General features: G+C 43.3%; 1 protein-coding gene across 6 annotated transcripts in view; it reads right to left on the bottom strand.

Annotated features, from left to right (window-relative positions):
- The window catches only part of ARHGAP44 (Rho GTPase activating protein 44), an 819,716-nt gene that overhangs the window by 295,201 nt on the left and 503,108 nt on the right, over positions 1 to 21,407 (bottom strand). For 4 of the 6 annotated variants that reach the window (XM_069654562.1, XM_069654566.1, XM_069654567.1 and 1 more), the window contains exons 3-4: positions 7,127 to 7,231; positions 59 to 166 (exon numbers count right to left, since the gene is read on the bottom strand). In XM_069654562.1, coding sequence (XP_069510663.1) covers positions 59 to 166; positions 7,127 to 7,231 — 213 coding nt within the window. The remainder of the gene's footprint in view (positions 1 to 58; positions 167 to 7,126; positions 7,232 to 21,407) is intronic. The other 2 variants (XM_069654563.1, XM_069654568.1) reach the window with 1 other exon arrangement.

The raw sequence follows: 21,407 nt of genomic DNA, 5'->3' as shown, positions 1-21,407 counted from the left end.
CAGCATACACCAATTTCGGAACTTCTGTTTTATTCTGGCCGAGCAGGTCCATACGTACCATTCTCCTAGCTACTTGGCGTTTATGGATCAGTGAACCGCCTTCGACAGTGACGACAGGAACAGGCTGTGGTCTGTTCTTGATTTGATTGGAGTCGAGGGAGGTATGCTGAAATGTACAATAGCCCTTTATGAGCATAAGAGATCCGGAATGAGGTATGGAATACAAGGCAATATGAATGACACATAGAAAGAGGTGCACCAGGAATGAGTTCTGGCGGCTCTTCAGTTATCTTCTTAAACAATTTGGTAAAATGATTACATCAAGTGTCATCTGATGAATCGAAGATGGGAGGCAGTAAGCCTACAATTCTGCTATTTGTAGGTAATAAAGTAATTATATTGCAACATGCTGCAGCTGCTTATTACTACCTCTGGAATCTTTTGCAGTCAGTGTGAAAAATCTACGAACCTGGTGACTGGAGCCGAAAAAGAATATACAATCAATTCTATTCTGCCTGTATGTTTGCTTGAGTTGTAATATTCTATGTCTCAAAAGGGGGTCAGAAGATTTTCATGGATTCTAAAGTAATCCTGCCATGTTGCCAATGTTGAGCTGCCATAAAACAGGCAATGTGTGTGCATGTATCCCTGCATAGATAGTTCTGGGGTTCCTCGGAAGATTCAGAGGTTCCTCCATCCCCAAGCTACTCTGATGAGCTATTGAGCAAAGATAAGAGAAATAGAATCTAGACTGCAAAGCAGTGGGACTATGAATTTGTAATGAGATTACAGGCAGATATAAATACATTCCTATATTTAGGAGTGACCAAATGTACACAAGAAGTCAGACTTCTAGTTTATAGGGCCAGTGTAATGAGGAGGCCAGCCTTGAATTGACCTCATAAACAACCATTAGGCCTCAAAGGAGGATCAGAATATGACAAAGCATCATCACCCCGGAAAGGCTGGCCTTGACCAATTTACTGGGATTGTCAAAGAGCTTACCATTCAAGCATGCCTTTCAGTAATGATGCTTGTCCAGAGGGAAAGGGTTCAGAGTAGTGTATTTCTTAGCAATGTTATAAAATGAACAGTACTGATAACTCATACTGGAAATCGGGTCAGACAAATCTCTATTGACAACTCTTAATTAGGCCGCATGACTAGAGATTTCACAGTTTCCGACTAATATAGGCTGAAATGTTTTAAAATAAGAAATGTATTGTTATTTGATTGTTTCTCAGTGAGAGTCAACTTTTGAGTGTTTGCAACATTTTGCATTAAGCATACTGGCAAACAGGATCATATGAAATACAATATTATGGATTGTGATAAAAACCACAATCCACAAAAAATAATGCTACACTGGAATTGACCCCCATCATCACTTTTGCAAAACTTTTCTGAATGAAAAGAAAATAGGAAGACATCCAATAGCCGACTGACAATTGCTTCAAATGCTGAGAGTGCCCCAGGAAAATGTGGTTTCAGATGGGAAGTCTCTTGTGTAACATTGTGGATTATAATTGAGCTGGTGCCTGCTAATACATTCTAATAATCCAGCCCAAGTCCAGACTTTCTGCAGAGGATGGCTTTAGGCAGAAAGAAAACCGAGTTAAATGGGCCATGGCCTCCGACTCTGCTAGTTCAAGGGTTTCAGCCCAGGGTTATGTGATACAAATCACATGACACTGACAACATACCGGACAGAAACATGAGAGACTGCCTTCAGGGGAACAAGAGAGAATGTTGATAAGTCTGCCACAGTGCTTTACCATCATGAATGGCCTGACAAGACAACCACAGGTTCTATGTGAAAATGTCCCCTGGGAAATAAATTGCCTGGTTGGCGATTTCTTTCCCTTTTTCCCTGCACCCGTAAAAGCCTTCCCCCACATGATCTAGGACAGGTATTAATTACTATATTAACTCCAGTTCTAGAATATTGGGGGACACTGCTTGATTTTTGTGGAGTGCAAATTTGTGGAAAAGTAGTTCCCTGGTGACCTTTTCCCAGGCGACTTTATCACTGGATACCCAATTCATATTGTTTGTTAGCAGGGTGGCCGCCATAAGGTTGGCCGTTCTAGTAAGCCTTTGCTGCCTTTTCACCCATCAATTATGGGAACCCCAAAGCTTTCAAAGATGGAGGACTTACTGGAAGGATGGGCCCCAGTCATATTGTGTCCTTTTGGGGTCAATTTGTGAAAGATCAGGAGCTTTCTAGTGAAATATATGGTTTCTAAGGCATTTCCATGAACTATAACATTCCGAAAGATGTTAAAATACAATATTTTTGTTGAATTTAACTGATTACAATAATGACAATGAATGTGTGAGATGGGGCACGTGGCAGATGGTAAACATTAGGCATTCCGCTAGATTATCAATTCGCCTGGTTTGGGCTGTGTAGTACCTTCAACTTTTGTTTTTTTGTCATTCAATATCTTCCATACAATAAAACAGTTAAAAGGTCATATCACAGACCGGCTAGGAGAGGACATCAATACTGACATATTGATCATATCAACTCTGCATTGATCCAATTAACAATTTGCTAATACAGATTAGTTGATAATCACTTCCCTTCTTCCCTCGTGAAGTTATTTGGCATCACAAAGCCTCAAATAAGGGTGCGTGGCAGTGAAAGGGAAGGATGGCCGCTCCTAATGCAATCCAAAAAAATAAGATAAAAAATGTGGGACTGAGTCACAAAGTGTTTTTCAATGGGATTTCCTATTGATAAACGCTTTGTAAATCAGGAACTGTGTGTGTTAACATAGGTAGGTTGGAGTAGATGCAGGAATATTAAGTATGGGCGTGTTATTCATGAAGGCCTTCAGACTTTTACTTTCAGTGTGGATATCATGTTGTGATGTGAAGCCAGTCATATGAACTCAGGTCTTTGATGGTCACTCATAAACCTAGCCCCCTAGCTGGACATTTTTATAGTCTCTGAGTAGTGTAACAGATTGTTCACAAATTTTAGAGCACGCAAATCCACTATGGTCCTTCCAACTGCAAGTTATGATCTGAATGGCTGATAAAACCATAACCCGAAATTACCTATACTGAAGACACCATCTGTTTATGCCTAGCCCTGTACAACAACATGATGATGCCCAAGGAGAGCCGGGTATTCACCCTTGCAAATTAACAGATATAGAGCCAGATTTTCCCTTGGAATATCCGATCTGGTTCTGGCAATAAAAGCACTTTTCAAATTGGTTTCGTTTGGGTTTTTTGATCCTCATTCTGGTCCAGACTATCCATGGGCTGAGAAAGTAGACCGAGTGATCTTGGAGTCCCATGAGGTTCAGAAGACACCTTCCCAGTTTTTCCTAGCCTTTCCTATCCAAAAATGAAACTGCTCTGCCTTTCTGAGTATGGCTTTTCGTTACATTTTTGACTATCTTACCAGTCTCCTGTCTGGGTTTTTACATATGTCTCGGGCAGAAAAGGCAGGCGTAGTGTTGAACCCCTCTGTAATTCCTAATGGGATGGTTCACTCATCCCCTGCCCATCTTCCGATGCCTGCAATACGTCTAAGAGACTAGCATAGAGCAGGAGGTCCTCGTCAGTGAGTTCAAATCAACTCTTCAGATCATGAAATTATCTACTATTTGACCACTCTAAAAACGAATCAATACTTATGCAAGACACAATTAATCATTTGTGAACCAAACTTCGCTAGTTTGTTATGTTATTGTGGTTCTTTACATCTCCCCCAGGAAGGGTCTTCTTCTGCAAGGTCACATGTCTCTCTATCCATTTTTTTGAGTTTTTCACAACTGTGTGACCTCATCTCATCTTACAGGTGGACAATAAGCAAACTAGTCCAGAATGGTTTTTATCAGGCCCCTTTCAAACCATGAAGGCGTTTCTTCTTCCTTAAAATCTGCGGAACACAATCTTTGTTAATTGAACGCATTATAATATTTCTCAAAACGTGTTTGTGTATTTTTCACTTAAGCACCAAACAATCAAATCAAACCAATACCCCTGCTAAGAGAGTTTGGAGAGAGGAGGTCTGGGCAGAGCGGGAGGGAGTACTTGGGTCAGATTGGCTTACTGTGCTGGTTAACAGGGGTTTGACTGACAATAACCATGTGTAAAGCAGTCTTGTGAGAAGGGGTGGGATACTCCAGAGTGGTGATGAGAGTAGCTGCCTCTTTCACTTGACCAAATATCCTTATAATACTGGGAGTGCACACTTTCTGTGCAAATAATGACCACTTAGCGAATGTGACAGTATGCTTTATCGAGCCCCAGACTTTGATGTACCGTACTGCACAGCATGCTGATGTACCGTACTGCACAGCATGCTGATGGCAATTTTTGTCTTCTCTCCACTCATACCAAACTTGGATCCCAAACCATTCTTTTAGGAGACATGAACTTTGGCATCTTAGACCCTAATGATCATCAAGCTCTACCTGCGGACAACTCGATCACCAACCTGTGCTTTATACACAGAATCACAACACCCACCAATTCCAAAGGTAGAACGTTGGACTGGGTCTCTGACCTGAACTGCTCTACCTCTATTATCCAAAATGAACCCGTAGCCTGGTCAGACCATCATCTCATCCTATGCTCCATCCCTGGACCCTCTTCAACCAAAACCACTCTAGCACCTCCTTCGTTATCCAGAAATTGTCACAACATAATCATAGACAACCTCCAGCCGCTCATTAGCAACATCCTTAATGAGACTAAATTCAGCAACCTTGACCCGCCCAACTTGGTAGACCTATACAATAACACTCTCAAATCTGCTCTTGAAAAGGCAGCCCCTCTTAAACTCAGGAAAGCCAAACCACTGGCTCACCTTAACAAATGGTTCACCCTTGAACTAAAAAGCCTCAGAAATACAAACAGATCAGCTGAATCTACCTGGCGTAAATCCCCGTCCATCATCAACAAAACTGCATTTATGTCAGCGTCCGCAACCTACATAGCAGCTATCCACACGGCCAAAGAAGAAACTTATAATTCCAGAATCCAGAATGCAAAATCCAGCTCTAAGGAACTCTTCAGTATCCTAAAAGAACTCGAATCCCCTGCACCGCCCACACAAGATTGTATCAAAGATGCAGAATGGTGTACTAAAATCCAGCAAGCACTCGCAGATAAAATCACCCTGCTCCAAAATAAGATCAGCGCTAAAAAGGCAAGCCTCACCATCGGAACCCAACAGGCCTCTGACCCAAAGAAAACTCATCACCCGTGCACTCCTTTCAGCCTCTCTCAAGTCAGCCCAAAGGAAGTTGAGGAAATTATAAAAAGTCTGAAACCATCTCACTGCCAAGGCGACATCTGCCCTGCCACCGTGATTAAAGAAGGTGCCAAAGACCTAGCCCCCTTCCTCATCGCACTAATTAACTCCTCATTCGCCTCCAATGAAGTACCCAATAACCTCAAGGAAGCTTGGGTTATGCCTCTACTAAAAAAAAAAACAACCTCGATCCAAATGACCCTACCAACTATAGGCCCATCACCACCGTCCCATTCCTTCTAAAAATTCTGGATCGGGTGGCTTATCTGCAAATACAGAAGCACCTAGAGGAGAATTAACTCCTTGGACTTAGACAGTCAGGTTTCAGACCCAAACATGGAACTGAGACAGCCCTCCTAGATCTAAAGATCCAAATGGACGAGGCAAAAGACAATGGTAAGTTAGCAATCCTCCTACTCCTAGACTTATCCGCTGCCTTCGACCTCGTTGAACACCAAATCCTACCAAACACCTTAACCCAGCAGCAGCCTTCTCCACTGATGCATCTGACTGGGTTAAATCCTTCCTATCAAACAGAACCACCAGAGTCTTCTCCCTGTCAGCTTCAGCTGACCCCACACTGAGAGTCTGCGGCTTCCCACAGGGTTCCTGTGTGTCGCTCACACTCTACAATATATTTAAGAAGCTACTGTTCGACCGCCTTGATAACATGGGTGTCATCTACACTAACTATGCAGATGACACTCAAGTCCTCATCTCCAACACTAGCTGCTACGATCCTGATTCAAAACTACTAAACACCATCTACCTTGAAATCCAGGCTAGGATGGCTACCAACAGTCTTTGCCTCAATGATGACAAGACAGAGTTGATGAGCGTGGGTACTCAGGCATGCCTGAATAAACTCAACCCCAGATACTCATCTTTCGTCATTGACGTCAATACTATCAATGTCTCCAAAGAAATAAAAACACTAGGGGTCTACCTTGACTCAACTCTCTCTCTCAAAAAACAGGTAAACAGCGTGGCATCTTCCACGGACTATACCAATAAATTGATCTATAGCTGTAAAGCTTACCTGTCCACAAGCAGCTGCTTAACGTTGGCTAAAGCACTTGCTCTATCCAAACTCGGCTACTGCAACACTCTCTTCCTGGGCTCTTCTGAACACAACCTAAATAAACTCCAGGTACTTCAGAATAAATCTCTGAGAGCAGCCCTCAGTATTCCCAGATCCTGCCACATCTCCACTCATGGATATAACGCCAACTGGCTACCCATCCGTGACAGAATCACACTACGCACCCTGGCCATCACGCACAAATGCCTCACAAACAAAGCCCTGAAATACCTGGCGGACACAATCTGCAAACACCAACCCTCACGCACTACCAGATGATCTCATTCCCACAACCTGATGGTACGAAGATTCAATCTAAAAACAGCTGGAGGAGCTAGTTTCCCAGTACAAGATGTGAAACGTTGGAACTCCATCCCCATCCCCCTCAGACAAGAACCTTCCTTCCTCACCTTTAAAGCCAATATAAAAAGTTGGCTGAGCAACAAGTCTCTCCACTAAGATGCCTCCACCATGTACACTTACCACTGACTATTTATGACTTTGTTTATCCTGTGTCTGTCATACCAGACTCTACCTCCATGATCTCCTGCCTGACCTACATGTAACCAGGGTCCTTTACTGTTTTTATTGCATTGGATTGTAATGTGCCTGCACTTTCTGTATGTAACTACTAAGTTTCTCAAGCGCCCAGCTACCTCAGGGTTTGGTGCGCGATACAAATGATAAACAAATACAAAAATACAAATCTGAACGTGGCTTGAATAATATAATCAATGTCATAATCGTATACAAGTATAGTCACTCACCGATCTCTTGTCGCCCTCCACCCCTTGCTGCCCTTGCAGGCATGCTGTCAGCTTCTTGTGGGTGTTGTGGGTGACCTGTTTGACCAGCTCCAACCGCTTCTCAACCTGTAGGCAGTAAAACGCATGCACAGCCATGAATATTGAATCGTGATCACAAACGGGCACAATGTGGACTTTGCTTAGTGTGAGAAACCCCAAGTTTATGTTCTAAGCTCAGTAAAAACAATATTCAAGTTGCAATGGCTTGCCCGATGACCACCCATGAAGTGGTATGCCTGTGTCACCGCTGCTACAATTAAGCCTGGTTGAGACAATTGATCACTTGTACAGAATCATGGCACATGTGATTTTACATAATGGATTTGTAAGGGGCATTACTAGCCCTACTGGCTTTACCGAAACACTTTCTTTCTTGGACGCAAACAAATAATACATGTGATCTGAAATCCACACATTAACCATAATGTGGACTATTGACATTGTGATTGAACCCAGATGAATTCTCCAGACGGGGTGGAATACAACAAGAACGGCAGACAATCGGGGGCAAGATTGAAACGTTAGACCCCGTAGCAAAGTTGATTTGGTATTATTAAATTTCCTGCAAAATATATTGTTCGGTAGTCAGCTGGATGATCAGTAACAGCTTGTGCACATCTCCACCCCTTGTTTGCAATGTTTGTACTTCCTATTTTTGGTTTTGGCGCATATGGTGGTGCTTTATCACCACCTTGTGGGCAAAACAAAGCCTAGGGAGAGAGAAAGCGTGCAGAGAAGCATATTTCCTTGGCATTGTAAATGGCAATGATATTGGCATGCATTGGCTGTATCCCAGATTGTTATTTTGTGGCCTGACAAACACCATCTTTTGCTCTTCCATCTTCTATCAGGGCAGGCACAATTAAACAAATGAAAACTGTAGAGTGATGTAGTTCATGGAGTGTGAGACTCAGTCCCCCTTCTATTTGTCATCCTTCTTCCTCAGCCCTCTAACCTTCCTCATACCTCATCCTAGACCATCTTCTTTGTCTCTCATCATCTTAGACACACTTTATAGACACTCTTACTCTTCCTGTCAGACTCTCTTCCCTGTCCCTCTTTTGCACCTTAGTTACTTCAACTCCTTCCTCATTCTGGTCCTTCAGGCGAGTCCTCCTACCCCATCCTAGACCATCGTCCATGTCTTCAAACTCCATGCCACCCTAGTCAGTCTTCTTCATCCTACTCCTCCATCCTCTTCATTGTTATAGTCCCTTTTCCTCAACACTCTTCCCCTTTCTGTTCCTAGTGTCTCTTACACTTCTTTGTCCTCTATTCATCCTAATCCATGTGACTCATCCTAGTCCTAAATACTCTATGTTGTCCTTGCCTCTCTTGATTGCCCCTCTTCCCTGTTTCACTCTCTGGGGTGTCTTCCACTTCCCCATCCTAGTGTCTCTTTCAGGCTCCCTGTTATAGACCTACTTCTTCATCCCAATCCCTCTTCCTTGGCCTAGACACCGCAATAGTCACCCTTCTTTATTTTAGTCAAACTTCCTCTTACTTGTTTCCTTTCCTCATATTAATCCCTCTTCATCACCTCAGAACCTTTAACTTGTCCCTCTTCCTCTGATGTTTGTTATCCCAGTACCATTTCCTCATTCTAGCTTTTTGTCCCAGTGCCTTCTCCTGTTCCCTCTTTCTTGCTCTGCTCCCTTCTTCTAGTCTTTTTTCTCGTCCCTCTTATTCTTCCTAGCCATTCATTCTAAACCTTCTTCCACTTGTTTATCCCTCTTAGTAGTTCCCCTTGTCCATCACTCTTGCGCAATTTAGTACCCTTTCCTTGTCCTAGTCCATCACTCTCGTCCCTCATCCTAGTCTCTTATCATCCTTCTGCATCTTTTTCCCTTTACATTGTCCCTCTTGCTTCTGTTAATCCCCCTACTTCACACTAGTCGCTTTTCCACTTTGTAGTTTATCTTCCCCATCCCACTTCCTAGACATTCTATTTCCACCTAGACCTTCTTCCTCTTCTTTCTCCTGAACCTCTTCCTTGATTTAGTGCATCCTCTTCACCCTAGTCCCTATTCCTCCGGCATCCATCACCTCATCCTTGTCCCTCCTTCTTGTACCTTTTTCTCATCCTACTCACTCTCCCTCATTATAATCCTTCTTCATCATAGTCCCTCGTCCACTTCCTTGTCCTAGTCCGTCTTCCTAGTGCTTCACCCACATCATAGTCCTACTCTCTTGACCCAGTCCACTTTCCTAATCCCAGTCCCTCTTCCTTGTCCTTAACTCTCTTCTTCCACATCCTTCTTCCTCATCCTAATTATTCTTATTTGCCTCTATTCTTTGTCCAAGATGCTCTTTCTTGTCCTAGTCCCTCTTCGTCACTGTATCTATTTCCCATGTTCTATTTCCTCATCATGATTCCTTTTCCACATCCTAATCCCTTGGCATAGTCCCTCGCTCTAGCCCCTTGTCCCAGTTCCTCTTCTGCATCCCTCATATTCATCCTAGCCCCTCTTCCTGATCCTAGTCTGTCTTCTTCATCTAAGTCCCTTGTCACAACCTTCATCTCCCTATTCCTAGTTCCTGTTTCATTTCCTCATCCCTCTCCCTAGTCCCTATCACTCATTCTAGTCCTACTTTTTCTTCCTTATTCTAGTGCGACTTCCTGTGGCGTTATCCATTTCCTCATCCTAGTGCATCTTTCTTGTCCTAGTCTCCAGTTAGAATGCTACACCATTTTCATTCCAGTATCTCTTCCTTATCATAATCCTTCTCATCATTCGTGTCCCTATTCCTCTTCTTCATCCTTGTCTCTCTTCCTTATCCTAGCCCATGTTCCTCTTCCTTGCCCTGGTCTTTATTTCACATCTTAGGCACTTTTCATTGTCTTAGTCCTTTTTCCCTCATCATAATCCTACTTCCTAGTCCTTCAACCCAGTCTGAGGCCACATCCTAGTTTTTCTTCTCAGTCCCCCTTTCTCACCCTTGTCTCTTTTCCTCATTCCTCTTACTCTTTGTGAAGAGACTGTTGCAGAACCAACTCTCCTGAGGAGTCTGAGAATCCAACTTAAAGGTGCAACCAATTTACAAATATGTTTTTACCAAACTCTCAAAGGTAAAGTGACTGAGCAGTCAGGTTAATACCCAGAAGGAGGAAGTCTTGGCGTGATGTTTAGTTAACAAGAACAAAATCTATCAAGGAAGAGAGGTCCACTCAGGCAAATGTAAAAATATGCTATGTGTTAACAACAAGAAAACATCAGGTTTAACGCACTACTAGTATGCTACATCTGTTATGTTATATGGCATGTGTACAGCACCCACTGCCATTGGTATGGCCTCGAAGCGCTATGGGGTTGAACGCCCTTTGGCCCATTTGGAACATAGTCAGATATGTAAGAGGTGATAAAAGGATTTCTAAAATGTGTGTGCACATTTTTAGCCAGTGCAAAGGTGGGTAGGGTTCGGCTAGGTCCCCAGCATCAACCCATAGTTATCAGGGGAGTGGGATCTCTGATTATCAGAATGGCTTGTCTGAATTTTCCGTGGTTGTCAGTTGTATGATGAGGTGATGCGTGTTTTGGGTGTGTATAATCAAGTAATGTATATTGAGAGCTATGCAGGTGAGTGGGTCCTGCCCGTGCAGATAGGTTTGACATTCCATTGAAGAGAGACTAACAACTGGTTGGAGAACATCTTGCAGAGCTTATCACAAAGGCTTGACTGGGATGTATTCAATGGGGGGTGATAATGTGTCCCCCCTTATCAACTCCTCAGGTGCCCCAGCATTCCCATCTGGGATGAATAATAATTCAGCCAGGAGATGAGCTGAGTGTATCAGGCTGTCGAAGGGAAGGGCCAGGTTTTGTGAGCCTTCCTAAAGGTGAGGTGATCTTCTATGCGGCAGATAGTTAAAGCAATCAAGTACCAGATGATGGGTGCTTGTACTGAGAGAGCATAGCCCCCTTTTCTTGTTGATTTTGTAACTGGGATGTCGAGGAGAAGTGCTGTGCCTGACCTGAGGTTTCTTTTAGGCCTGTATTGTGCAAGTTTATGCTGCAGGTATTCCAGTCCTGTGTGTCGGTAGCAGATGCACATTGCCTTGAAGGGGGATCATCACCTGATCAGAAGCCAGAGGGCCAGTGAGATGTGTTTCTCCAGGTCCAAGGACTAGGAGGAGCTTTACAGCTGTGATTTGTACCCATTGGAGTTTTCTTAGTTTTGTTGTGGTGGCTCCAAGGCATAGGGTCATAGCATAGTCTAAGCGAGAAAGGATGATAGACACGATTTCTGAGACTTTGAGCGAAGGTCATGTAGGGAATGTAGGGAAATAGGCTGCAGAGAATGAAAATGTGTAAGTAGCAGCTTTTTTCACAGAGTTGATGTGATGTAATAGGGGCAGGTCCGCGTCCATAGTGCATCCAAAGTTTTTTACTGTTTTGGAGGTGGAGGGCTGTGGGCCTCAAGAGAGTGTCCACGAGGTGGGTTAGTGAAAGAGGAAGGTCTTCCCACAGAGCATGATCTCAGTTCTGCCTGGGTTGAGTACAAGGTGCTTGACGGTCAACCAGTGCTCAATTTCTGAGATGCTTGTTGCAAGATCTGGGCAGGTGGTAGTGGGTTCCTTTGGGATTTTGAAGACAATTTGGGTGTTGTCTGCATAAGTGTAGCATGTTAGAAGGGGACTCGGGTAGAGATAAAAGAGCCATGGAAAGAAGAGACACCCTGCGGCTCTCCCTGGGCCACTGGGCGGGGGGTCGAGGAGAAAGGAGGCAGGTGTAATATTTGGGATCTGTTGCAGAGGAAGGAGGATATCCACTTCAGAGTGTTGTCCCTGATGTCAAGAGAGTGAAGTCTGACTATGTGGTTGGGGTGGTCAATGGTGTTGAAGGCTGCCGAGAGGTTAGCTAAGGTTAGGGTGGCACAGCCTTCCAAGCATGAATGTCTTTTAAGAACATCCAAGATGGAAACTAGGCACTATTCTGTTCCTTGTAGGGGTCTGAAGCCAAATCGGGTGGGGTCGAAAATCTTGTTGGATTCTGTGAGCTGGCATAGTTGTGAGTATGCTGAACGATCAATTAGTTCAGCTACAAATCGGTCGTTTGTGATAGGTCTGTAATTAATCATGACACAGGGGCTAAGCATGGGCATTTTGAGCATGGGCTTCATGTAGGAGGTTTTGAATTCTGCTCGGAAAGTGCCAGAAATGGGAGATGTTGATGATGGATCTTGTGAAATCGTCAGTGCAGGTGGATGTCAGGATTTCTAATAGACGAGCATGTCGGCAGGAGTTTGCTGGTGATCCTGGAGTGCGGCTGGTAGTAGCTTGAGAAATTTAGGGTGGGAAAGTGGAGAGAAGGATGAGAAGATCCAGAGGGTGGAAGGCAGTGCTGATGTCCCGAATGGGGTCAAGTTGGAGGTAGGCGAGTGATGTTATTTTAGAGACAATGTTGTTGTTTCTTTGTAGGGTTATATTGTGGAAGTGATCTGAGAGGGAGTTGCAGAGGGATTAGGTGTGGATGGGGGTGGAGGCAGTGCATGCAGGTGAGTACAATTCGGAGATAAGCGTGTGAAGTTTGCTTGAGGTGGTAAGCAAGTTGGTGAGTCTATTCCAGTAATAGGTTTTTTTTATGGCCTTGCAAATTACTGCCTTGTAAGCCTTGAACTGGGAGCTGCATGCTAATCTGGCATATAACAATATTGCCATATTGTTGCTCAACATATCTGTTATATGATGAAAATTGTGCCTGTGCTGACATATGGGATTGAGATATGGGGGCATGGTTTCATCAAGGAACTAAAAATATTTGAAGCAAAAATGCTTAGAAAGTTGTTCTGTATGCCCCAAGCAGTCTCCGTTGAATTCTTTTATCTTGAGTTTGGACTCACATGTATTCAGTCTACTGTAATCAACAGATCATTTGTGTGTGCAGTTGATGTGATGACTCTGGACAATAAGACCGTCACTGGTGACTATGCTAAAGCATTTCTAAGCTTTATCAACTTTATTCAATTTCGGACATGGGGAAAAATATTTACGGCCTTTAATAAATAGAAACAAGGATGCAAACTTAATTTATTACCTAATAATATTAATCGAATTAGACATTGGCTGAAAAAGAAGATCAAATTGTACGACTATGAAAATAACGTGGTCCTCCTTAGTACCAATTCACAAAGTGGCCCCTTTATTGAATATATCATGGCGAGAAATTGCTTACAAAATATATTGTGGTATTTCCTGAGGCTTGGGTGGTTAGAGATTATTTACTATTGAAATTTAATCAAAGCAAGCTGGCGAATGACTTTGGTGCTATGTGGAGAAAACACGTATGAATCTCTTGAGCACATAATGACTGAATGCCCAAGTCTGCATCTTATCAGATATCGATGTATGAAAAGTTATTGTAACAGTTTTAATTGTGATGATCCTAATCTTATGTGGAAAATGTTAATAGGTGGAAATGATGTGAATTTTATATTTTATATGATTAAATTTTATAGAAAATGTATTGAAATATTTGAAATCTATGAATTTTTAAGTACCGTTTAGGTTTATATCTTGTGCTACACTTAGTTGTATTTTAAACGTGACTGCAAATGTTCATATGTACAACATCTATTTGTAGAATTGTACGCCTTAATGAAGCTTTATTTTAATAGGATGAATTGTATTATATGTATAGTGTTGCGTTTATTTTTTGTTTTATGTTGTATATACAAAGCATTTTTGGCTGAAAGTATATTAATACATGGAAATATCTGTTAAACATATTCACACCCACAGTTTGGTAACAATAAAATGGATTTCCATTATTGAATTTCACACATTCATAGGCATATACAAAGGAAATCAGATTAAGTGGGAGAAGAAAAGAATCATAAGGAGTTTCTCAAGACATATGAACAATGGTTTAGAAGTCCTCCCCACACTTTTCAGAGTTCAGTCTCTAACAGATAATCGTATCCAACTGGCTATTTCAACATTTGTGGTAAAAAGACCAGAGTTAGTCCTCCAGCTATGAGCGGTCTAGACTACTAGTACTCATGTCATAGATGATGCTACAGAGGACAACTCCACTTTATGCCCGATAAATTAGCATACTTTTTAAATAGGGACTTTAGGCCCAATGCAAGTCAATGAGTATAGGGGTGCTAAAAGTGATATGAGGTATTTCAAGCCCCCAGATTCTAACTTGCACATTCATGGACACCCCAGGATAGAGAATCAGAGTGGACAACAGGGCTCACAGAAACTGAAGTTACTGAAGGCTCAGATGCTGCAGGTTTAAGGCTTCTACTGAGAGTTAGCTCAGGCACTTGAAGAGGGTCAGCTTGATTTTGTAAAGAAAAAATGGGGCCATGGAAAGGCAGAACTGCCTTATTCTGGAAATTAAGGCCCTTAGCATTTTGCCTGACAAATTTCAACAAAAACACTCCTCCCAAGTTTGATATAAATATCTAAGTAATTACTCATTTTATGAAAAATATGCCAAACTCTGGGAGATAATATTGCAATGAATCATATATTTCATGTTTTCAGCATAAATTACCAATCAAATCATATGTATTGTATGTATTCATTTATTTAAGGCTTGCTTGTTAGGCGCTTATACAGGAAATACATATTGCTTCAAAGCGCCCACAGGGCAACAGGGACGGGACAAGGAGATGTGAAACAATTGAAATACATACAAATATTAAATGCAGTGGGGAGGGCGGCACCCCTACCATGCCTTGTGAGTTTTCAGAACGTGCAAGTGCAGAAGGGAGGGGGACTGGGATAGGTGCTGTGGTGCTCATGGGTGAGCAACAAGTGAAGTGCAACGTAAGGTAAGTGCGAGCCTCCTGGGCGGAGGGTGAGCCAAGGCAAGTGCTGAGGATAGACAGAAGCTGTGGCTGATTCGGTGTGGGAGGTCAGGGCCCTGAGAATACATAAGGGATCTGAATACCAAACAAGCGACTGTGCGCTTAGCAGAGCCATATGCCATGTTTCACTGTGTGCATTCAAATAGAACATTTATTTGTTCATGGATACTTAATTTTTGTTAGCAATTATTCATTGTCTCATGATTTGAACTTAATAATTGCACCTGTTATTTTGCCTGCACGTGTTTCACTCCTAATGGGAGCTTCCTCAGTGTCAGGTCCTGTGCGCCCACTCCCTCCTTCTGTTGGGCACACAGGAAAGCCTTTGACTGGCGAGTACCAGGGTGTCTTCTGCAATGGTATTTCCGCCAGCCTACTACAAATCTGAGATGCACGGCATGCACGATCTGCACTACCACGCCATTACGTGATGATGTCAGCAAGCCTGGGACACCTTTCAGACCCACGATTCACATGGCTGCGTCTATGTAAATGCCAGCAGCAGCAGGCTCTGCATTTCGCAAGAAATTGCGGACACCAATAGCAGCTTGTCAGTAGCATTTCTTGTTTGTTTTTCATTGCCTGTGTGAACAACCTTGTTTTTTGGGGGGATGCCTGACATGCTTTCTGGATTATCCTTGTTGGCTTGGTTAACCTGCTGGATTTCTGTTTTTTGGGCTTGCCTGGCTTGGATTGCTGCCAGCACCGTGATTAGGACACCATATGTTGGGAGCCAAGTTTTTCATTTTTTGCTCTCATCAGGAGCCCCTCTGTATTCAGGGACCTCAAGAATATTTGGCGGTGTGGATCCTTTTTTCTTTTGTTTATTTGTACTCTGACTCCTTAACTTCCATCCTTGTTGGATCCCGGGTTGGGTCCCTGTGGACTGTAACTCTTTCGGTCTGTCAGGCAACATAGCAGCGGGTGGTTTCCTGCTCTATGGTCTTTCTCAACCTCACAAAGAGAAACTTGGGGCTGGTCGGTATTAGGCATTGGTGCACATTGTCACAATATTTTGACTATGTAGTGTTCTGCGCTTTGCAGCCTGGCAATGAAACAGACTTCCATCCTCCAATTTCTTTTCTGTCTGGGCCCTTAGTCACAATGTTTTATAGTCCCACCGAGGCTGCGTTCTTGGTAGCAAAGTCACCCTTTAAATAGGATATCTGGTGCATTTAGTCAGCTACGTGTATTTGTATCGGCCGGTGTCTGACAGATTGAGAAGCCCTACACAATACCAGTGGAGACGATCCAATGGCCGTTTTATTGCAAGCCATTGCCGGCATCCGTATGGACATGTTGGCAGCTCGCGCAGCTCTAAATCATGGAATAGATGCAGTCCAGAGTACCGTACCCCGGCTTCCCCAGATGAGAGTTTTGCGGGCCCTACAGCCAACCTCAATCGCCTGGTGCTGGTTGCCCCCGCACCTGGGACACCTCTGCTTGTGCTACCTGCCCCTTTTCCTTTAGGCCCTCTGGAGCATTTTCCTTCGAAACCCGATATATATCGCACTTGCATACATCAGTCCAAGTCGCTCTTTTTGTGTAGTCTGCTTGCATTTCCGGGCACCACCACAAAAACGAATTTTGTGTTTTCCATCCGGAAGACACAGCTGCCGCTTGGGCTAATCCCCTCCTTCAGGCAAACAATCTGGTATTATACAATTTTGGTGCCATTTTCAAAGCCAAAAATCTGGCGTTTGATACTCAGTTTAAAGCACAAGCCGCAGACCTCAACTATTGGATTTGACCCAATCTAAGGCTTCTATATTGACTTATTTTGGCCAGCTTCAACTAACCGAGCTCACCTAGATGGAACATAAGAACGCTGCAGTGTTTTATAGAGGCGTGTCCAAAGACCTCAGTGACACCCTAGCCGTAGTACAGTCTCTTCCAGCTGCCTTCCCAGAACCTTTGGATTTGGTTCTCCAGGTTGATGCTTGTCTGTCAGAAAGGCATGGGGAACGGAAACCTCCAGACATGCGCTAGTGGGCAATCAGAATCATGCAAATTGGGGCTATACCCGATTCTAATACCCAGGAAGAGAGAAAAAGGAGGAGCGCTTCTAACTTACTGTTGACAGGCAGATGAATACGTCATTCATAGCTACTGCTCCAACTCTACCCCGATATCACATAGGTGAGAAACGTTACTCACTAAGGCAACCGTATCGCCCTTATCCCAGAAATGAACCTTCTGTAACAAAAGAGGGCAAGAACGGACAAACTGACAGTGAGACAACATACATGCATGCAATAGAAACAAAGTAAATATGCACTTACCATGAAGAAATAAGGACATTAGGTCAAATATGCATTTATACGTGAACAATATTGTTTGAAACCATAATGGCATGAAGAACATAACATAAGCAAGGTATAAGTTGAATTCAACACAAATGACACACATGTATAGCTCACTAACAGAAACACTGCAGTACTGAGCAGCCACCTTTTTCAAAATGGAAGCAACAGCATTCATTGAAATGAATGAAAGGCCTTGAGGCTTTGTGACAACTCAAACTGCTGAATTGACTGAAATGCAGACCCATGCAGGGCACATACAGTAGCTGCGTGGACCCAGTCAAGGTTACTGAGATATTAGGGAGTGTCTGGACGGCTCAGAGACAACACGAGATAATAATTTCAAAGCAAAAAACATTTCTTTTCTAAGATTAAATAAAGAATACCCAGCTTTTGAACATCAGGTGCAGAATAGTTAAAAGCTAAAAACTTCATAGGGAATGGATCAACCATGTCCCTAGTGGCCGAGAAAGTAAAAACACTCACACTTATATTAGCTAAAATCCCAATAAATGAGGGTGAAATTATTAAAAACACTGTCCTTTCACAAGTGACTCATAATTCAAGAACACTGTATATTTGTTAGCCCTGGACACAGATAGGGCACCTGCCCCGACTCCCCACATATTCTCAGAAAAGAGGCGCCTTACAAGGTTAGCTATAAAGAAGCTGCTCTGGCTCATGGCCTAGGAATAAGGCTTAGAACATTTTTTTAATTGAAAGGAAAGTAATTCCTAGGCCTCTCTCCCCCTACTCCAATCTGGCTCATGTGTTGACAATCTGTAATTGTCCATGGTTGGTCAGTAAAATGCCAACCAATGAAAACCATCAATTCTAAACTGAACAGTACATGTTGCACTAACCAATCACATATTGTAGAGCTGACATGTATTCATTATTATCAATTTAGAGGTGGTCTCAGCCATCATATATGTAACATTCAATAAGAAGACTAACCTCTATATAATGCATATATAGTCAATTCCCTTAAACAATCCCTTCACCCTGTAGGTTTTTGTTACTAAGATAGTAGTATGAGGTCAGAACTGACATGTTTTTGATTCATAATCTGTTGCTGCCATGAGAGCTCTGAGAGAGATATGAGAATGTAATGCTTGTATGCTGTCCCTGCTTTATGTTGGATTGTTAATAAAGCGGGTTTGGCCTTTCACTTTGACTATTTCCGTTATTGAGTGTAGGATTATCCGCCCCTCATTTCTGCTTACACTGGGGATTTCCAGACCATCTTAACATTATGTTTATGCTGTGGCCAGTCAGGCCATTTTCTATGGTCTTGCACCAAACGCCCAACTAAAAAGCCAAGAAACACCAAGACTTGTCCCTAGATGGAGCCCTGTGGATGAGTCACAATGACCCTGGTTTACCATGCGCTCCCTGCCCGATGCATATCTTTTTATGAGTGGAATCCCAGGTGGTAATCTCGAAAGAAATATTCTTCCAGGTCATGTTGGACTCCGGGACTACTGGGAACTATGTTGACATATAGTTTGCCGAAAGACATGGGTTTACTGGAGCACCCAAATCGCCTTGTGAAGCTTTGCATGCCACAGACAGCACTCCATTTGTGCCAGGGAAGGGAAGGTAAAAGAAAAAAACTGATTTAGTTACCATGGTTACCAACATATGTTTTGATTTGATCTCCATCCCTCACTTTGGAGTCATATTAGGGTTCCCAGGCTACAAAGTCATAATCCTGTTGTAGACTGGGAGAATAAAACAGTGATGTTTTTGTCCCAGTTTTGTGGAGACCATTGTTTTGTTTCAGAGATGGGCGCCCTTTTCTGCCCCTGTCAGATACTCATCTCTGGGTTTTCTAACATAGGTGCAATCTCCCAGAGCTCCCTTGCTGCCAAATCTAAAAGAATACCATTGGGTAATGGATGTTTTCAATAAATGACGGGCAGAGCAGCTGCCCCCAAATAGGGCGTATGACTGCCATATTAACTTGGAACCCGTTGCTATTGCACCAAGTGGGACGGTCTATTCACTCACTACTGAAAAATACCAAATCCTAACCGAGTATCTGGATAAGGCCTTACAGAACAGGCACATCCGCCATTCACAGTCACCGGCAGGGTTGCCCTTGTTTATTGTTGGATTGAAAGTGGAGGCTCTCAGGCCCTGCATCGACTATAGAGCCTTGATTTCGGTTACAGTAAAAAAACAGTACCCACTAGCATTGATCCCTGTGCTACTCGACCAACTGTAGTCTGTCCTTTCTTCTCATACTCTCACTGCTGAAGAATGGAATTATGAGATTGTGGAGCGAGAGTTGCTAACAATCAGATGGCTTTCAAAGAGTGGAGACACCACCTTCTGGGGGCTAAGCATCCTGTAAATTATTCTACACACCGCTGGACCCTACAAACACTTGCTAACGCCAAATATACTAAAGCCTGACAGGGTAGATGGCTCCTCTTTTTTGCCATGTTTAACTTCATGGTCACTTGTTGTCCAGGTGCAAAACACGTAAAGGCTGATGCTCTTTCCAGAATTTCGGAAGAAAGGCATTCTCAAAATAAGTATTGTTCAAAGCTCCCATCGGACACGTTGGTCAGTGTCTGCACTGCTTCTATTTATTTATTTATTAGCTATTCATATGGCGCATATACAACAAGACAGTGTTTTAAAGCACCACCAGACAAACTGGATGGGAACAAGGGAGCAAATAAACCATGGAAGTGACAATGAATAAATTAGAAAACAACAAACAGCGGTCTTACTAGGCCTTGCAACATTCAGAACGTTCAAGTGCAGAGAAAAATAAGTGGTTTGGGGGGTAAGAAAGTAAGTGCTAAAGGCCCCCGAGGGTAGAGGGGGAGTGCCAGGGTGCCTGATGGGGAGGCAACAGGTAAGTGCATGGGCAGAGGCATCACAAGCCAAGAGGGAGGTTTAACACCCATCAGGTAAGTGCGTGGCTGAGACAAACCACCCAACTAGTAGGTGTAGGCCAACAGGGTAGTGTAGGTGTGGGGGTGGAAGCTGGTGGTGATTGGGCAAATGTCCAGGACCCTCTTGGACTCTTGAGGGACTGGGCTGCCAATCTCAGCGGCTGAGGGGATGATTAGTATGGGAGGGAGAGAGAGAAGGAGGCCGAGAAGAGGAAGGTCCTGAGTTGTTTGCTACATTTGAGGTGATCCGGTTAAAAACAGAGAGTGAGACTGTTCCTGAGGATGGAGCCAGGTGAAGAGAGAGATCTGCCATCAGCTCTCTGCTTGGAGACGCGTTTGACCAGCAAGGTGTTGGAGCAAGAAGATCGAAGGGATCTGGAAGGAGAGTATTTAGTGAGAGAGAGTTGCAGGTAGCATGTTCCCAGGCCCCAGACAGCCTTTGCCTTTATTGGACTTGACATTTAAGTGGACCCGAAAGTACCCTTTGGAAATTGAAGACACAAATGCTGTAGTGGTGCAAGGGCTCCCATATATCCAAGATCAGTTGTAAATTATAACAACTACAGGCCATCAACAAGCCCTGCAATGGTCTCACGACTCTCAGCTACACACCAACCAGGGACAATGAAAGTTGCAAGAACAAATATGAAGATTGTGTTGGTGGCCCACTATGAAAAGGGATGTTACAGACTACATCCTTAACTGTGCAACACCTGCCAAATGTAAAGACATACCTGGTAAACCAATTGGTTTCCTCGAACCGATGCCGATACCTCATAAGCCCTGGTTTGTCATCACAATGGACTTCATAGTCAAATTGCCTTGTGTAAACAGCCTCAACACCATTTGGGCAGTGGTAGATGCCTTTACAAGAAATGTTTCACGTCATTCCTTGTTACAGTATTCATTGTCCTTTTATTTGGCTTGCTTCTATAATTACCACTGATCAAGGCTCCCAATTCATGTTATGTTGCTTTTTTTATGTGCCCTGACAAAGTCTTTCGGTATTTATGCCAGATACTCCTCTTCACACCATCCGCAAACAGACAAACAGAAAGAGGCAATGCCACTGAAGAACAATACCTAAGTTGTCTATCAAAGAAATTGGATTTCCGTATTAGGTGCTGTGGGTTTCACATACAACACCTCATGTTATGTTATGTTATGTTATGTTATGTTATATACATACTTCCGTTGGGGTTTCTC

Source organism: Ambystoma mexicanum, chromosome 3q, assembly GCF_040938575.1.
Source record: "Ambystoma mexicanum isolate Mex_15411 chromosome 3q, UKY_AmexF1_1, whole genome shotgun sequence".
Taxonomy (NCBI): Eukaryota; Metazoa; Chordata; class Amphibia; order Caudata; family Ambystomatidae; genus Ambystoma; species Ambystoma mexicanum.
This window is presented reverse-complemented; position numbering and strand designations above follow the sequence as displayed.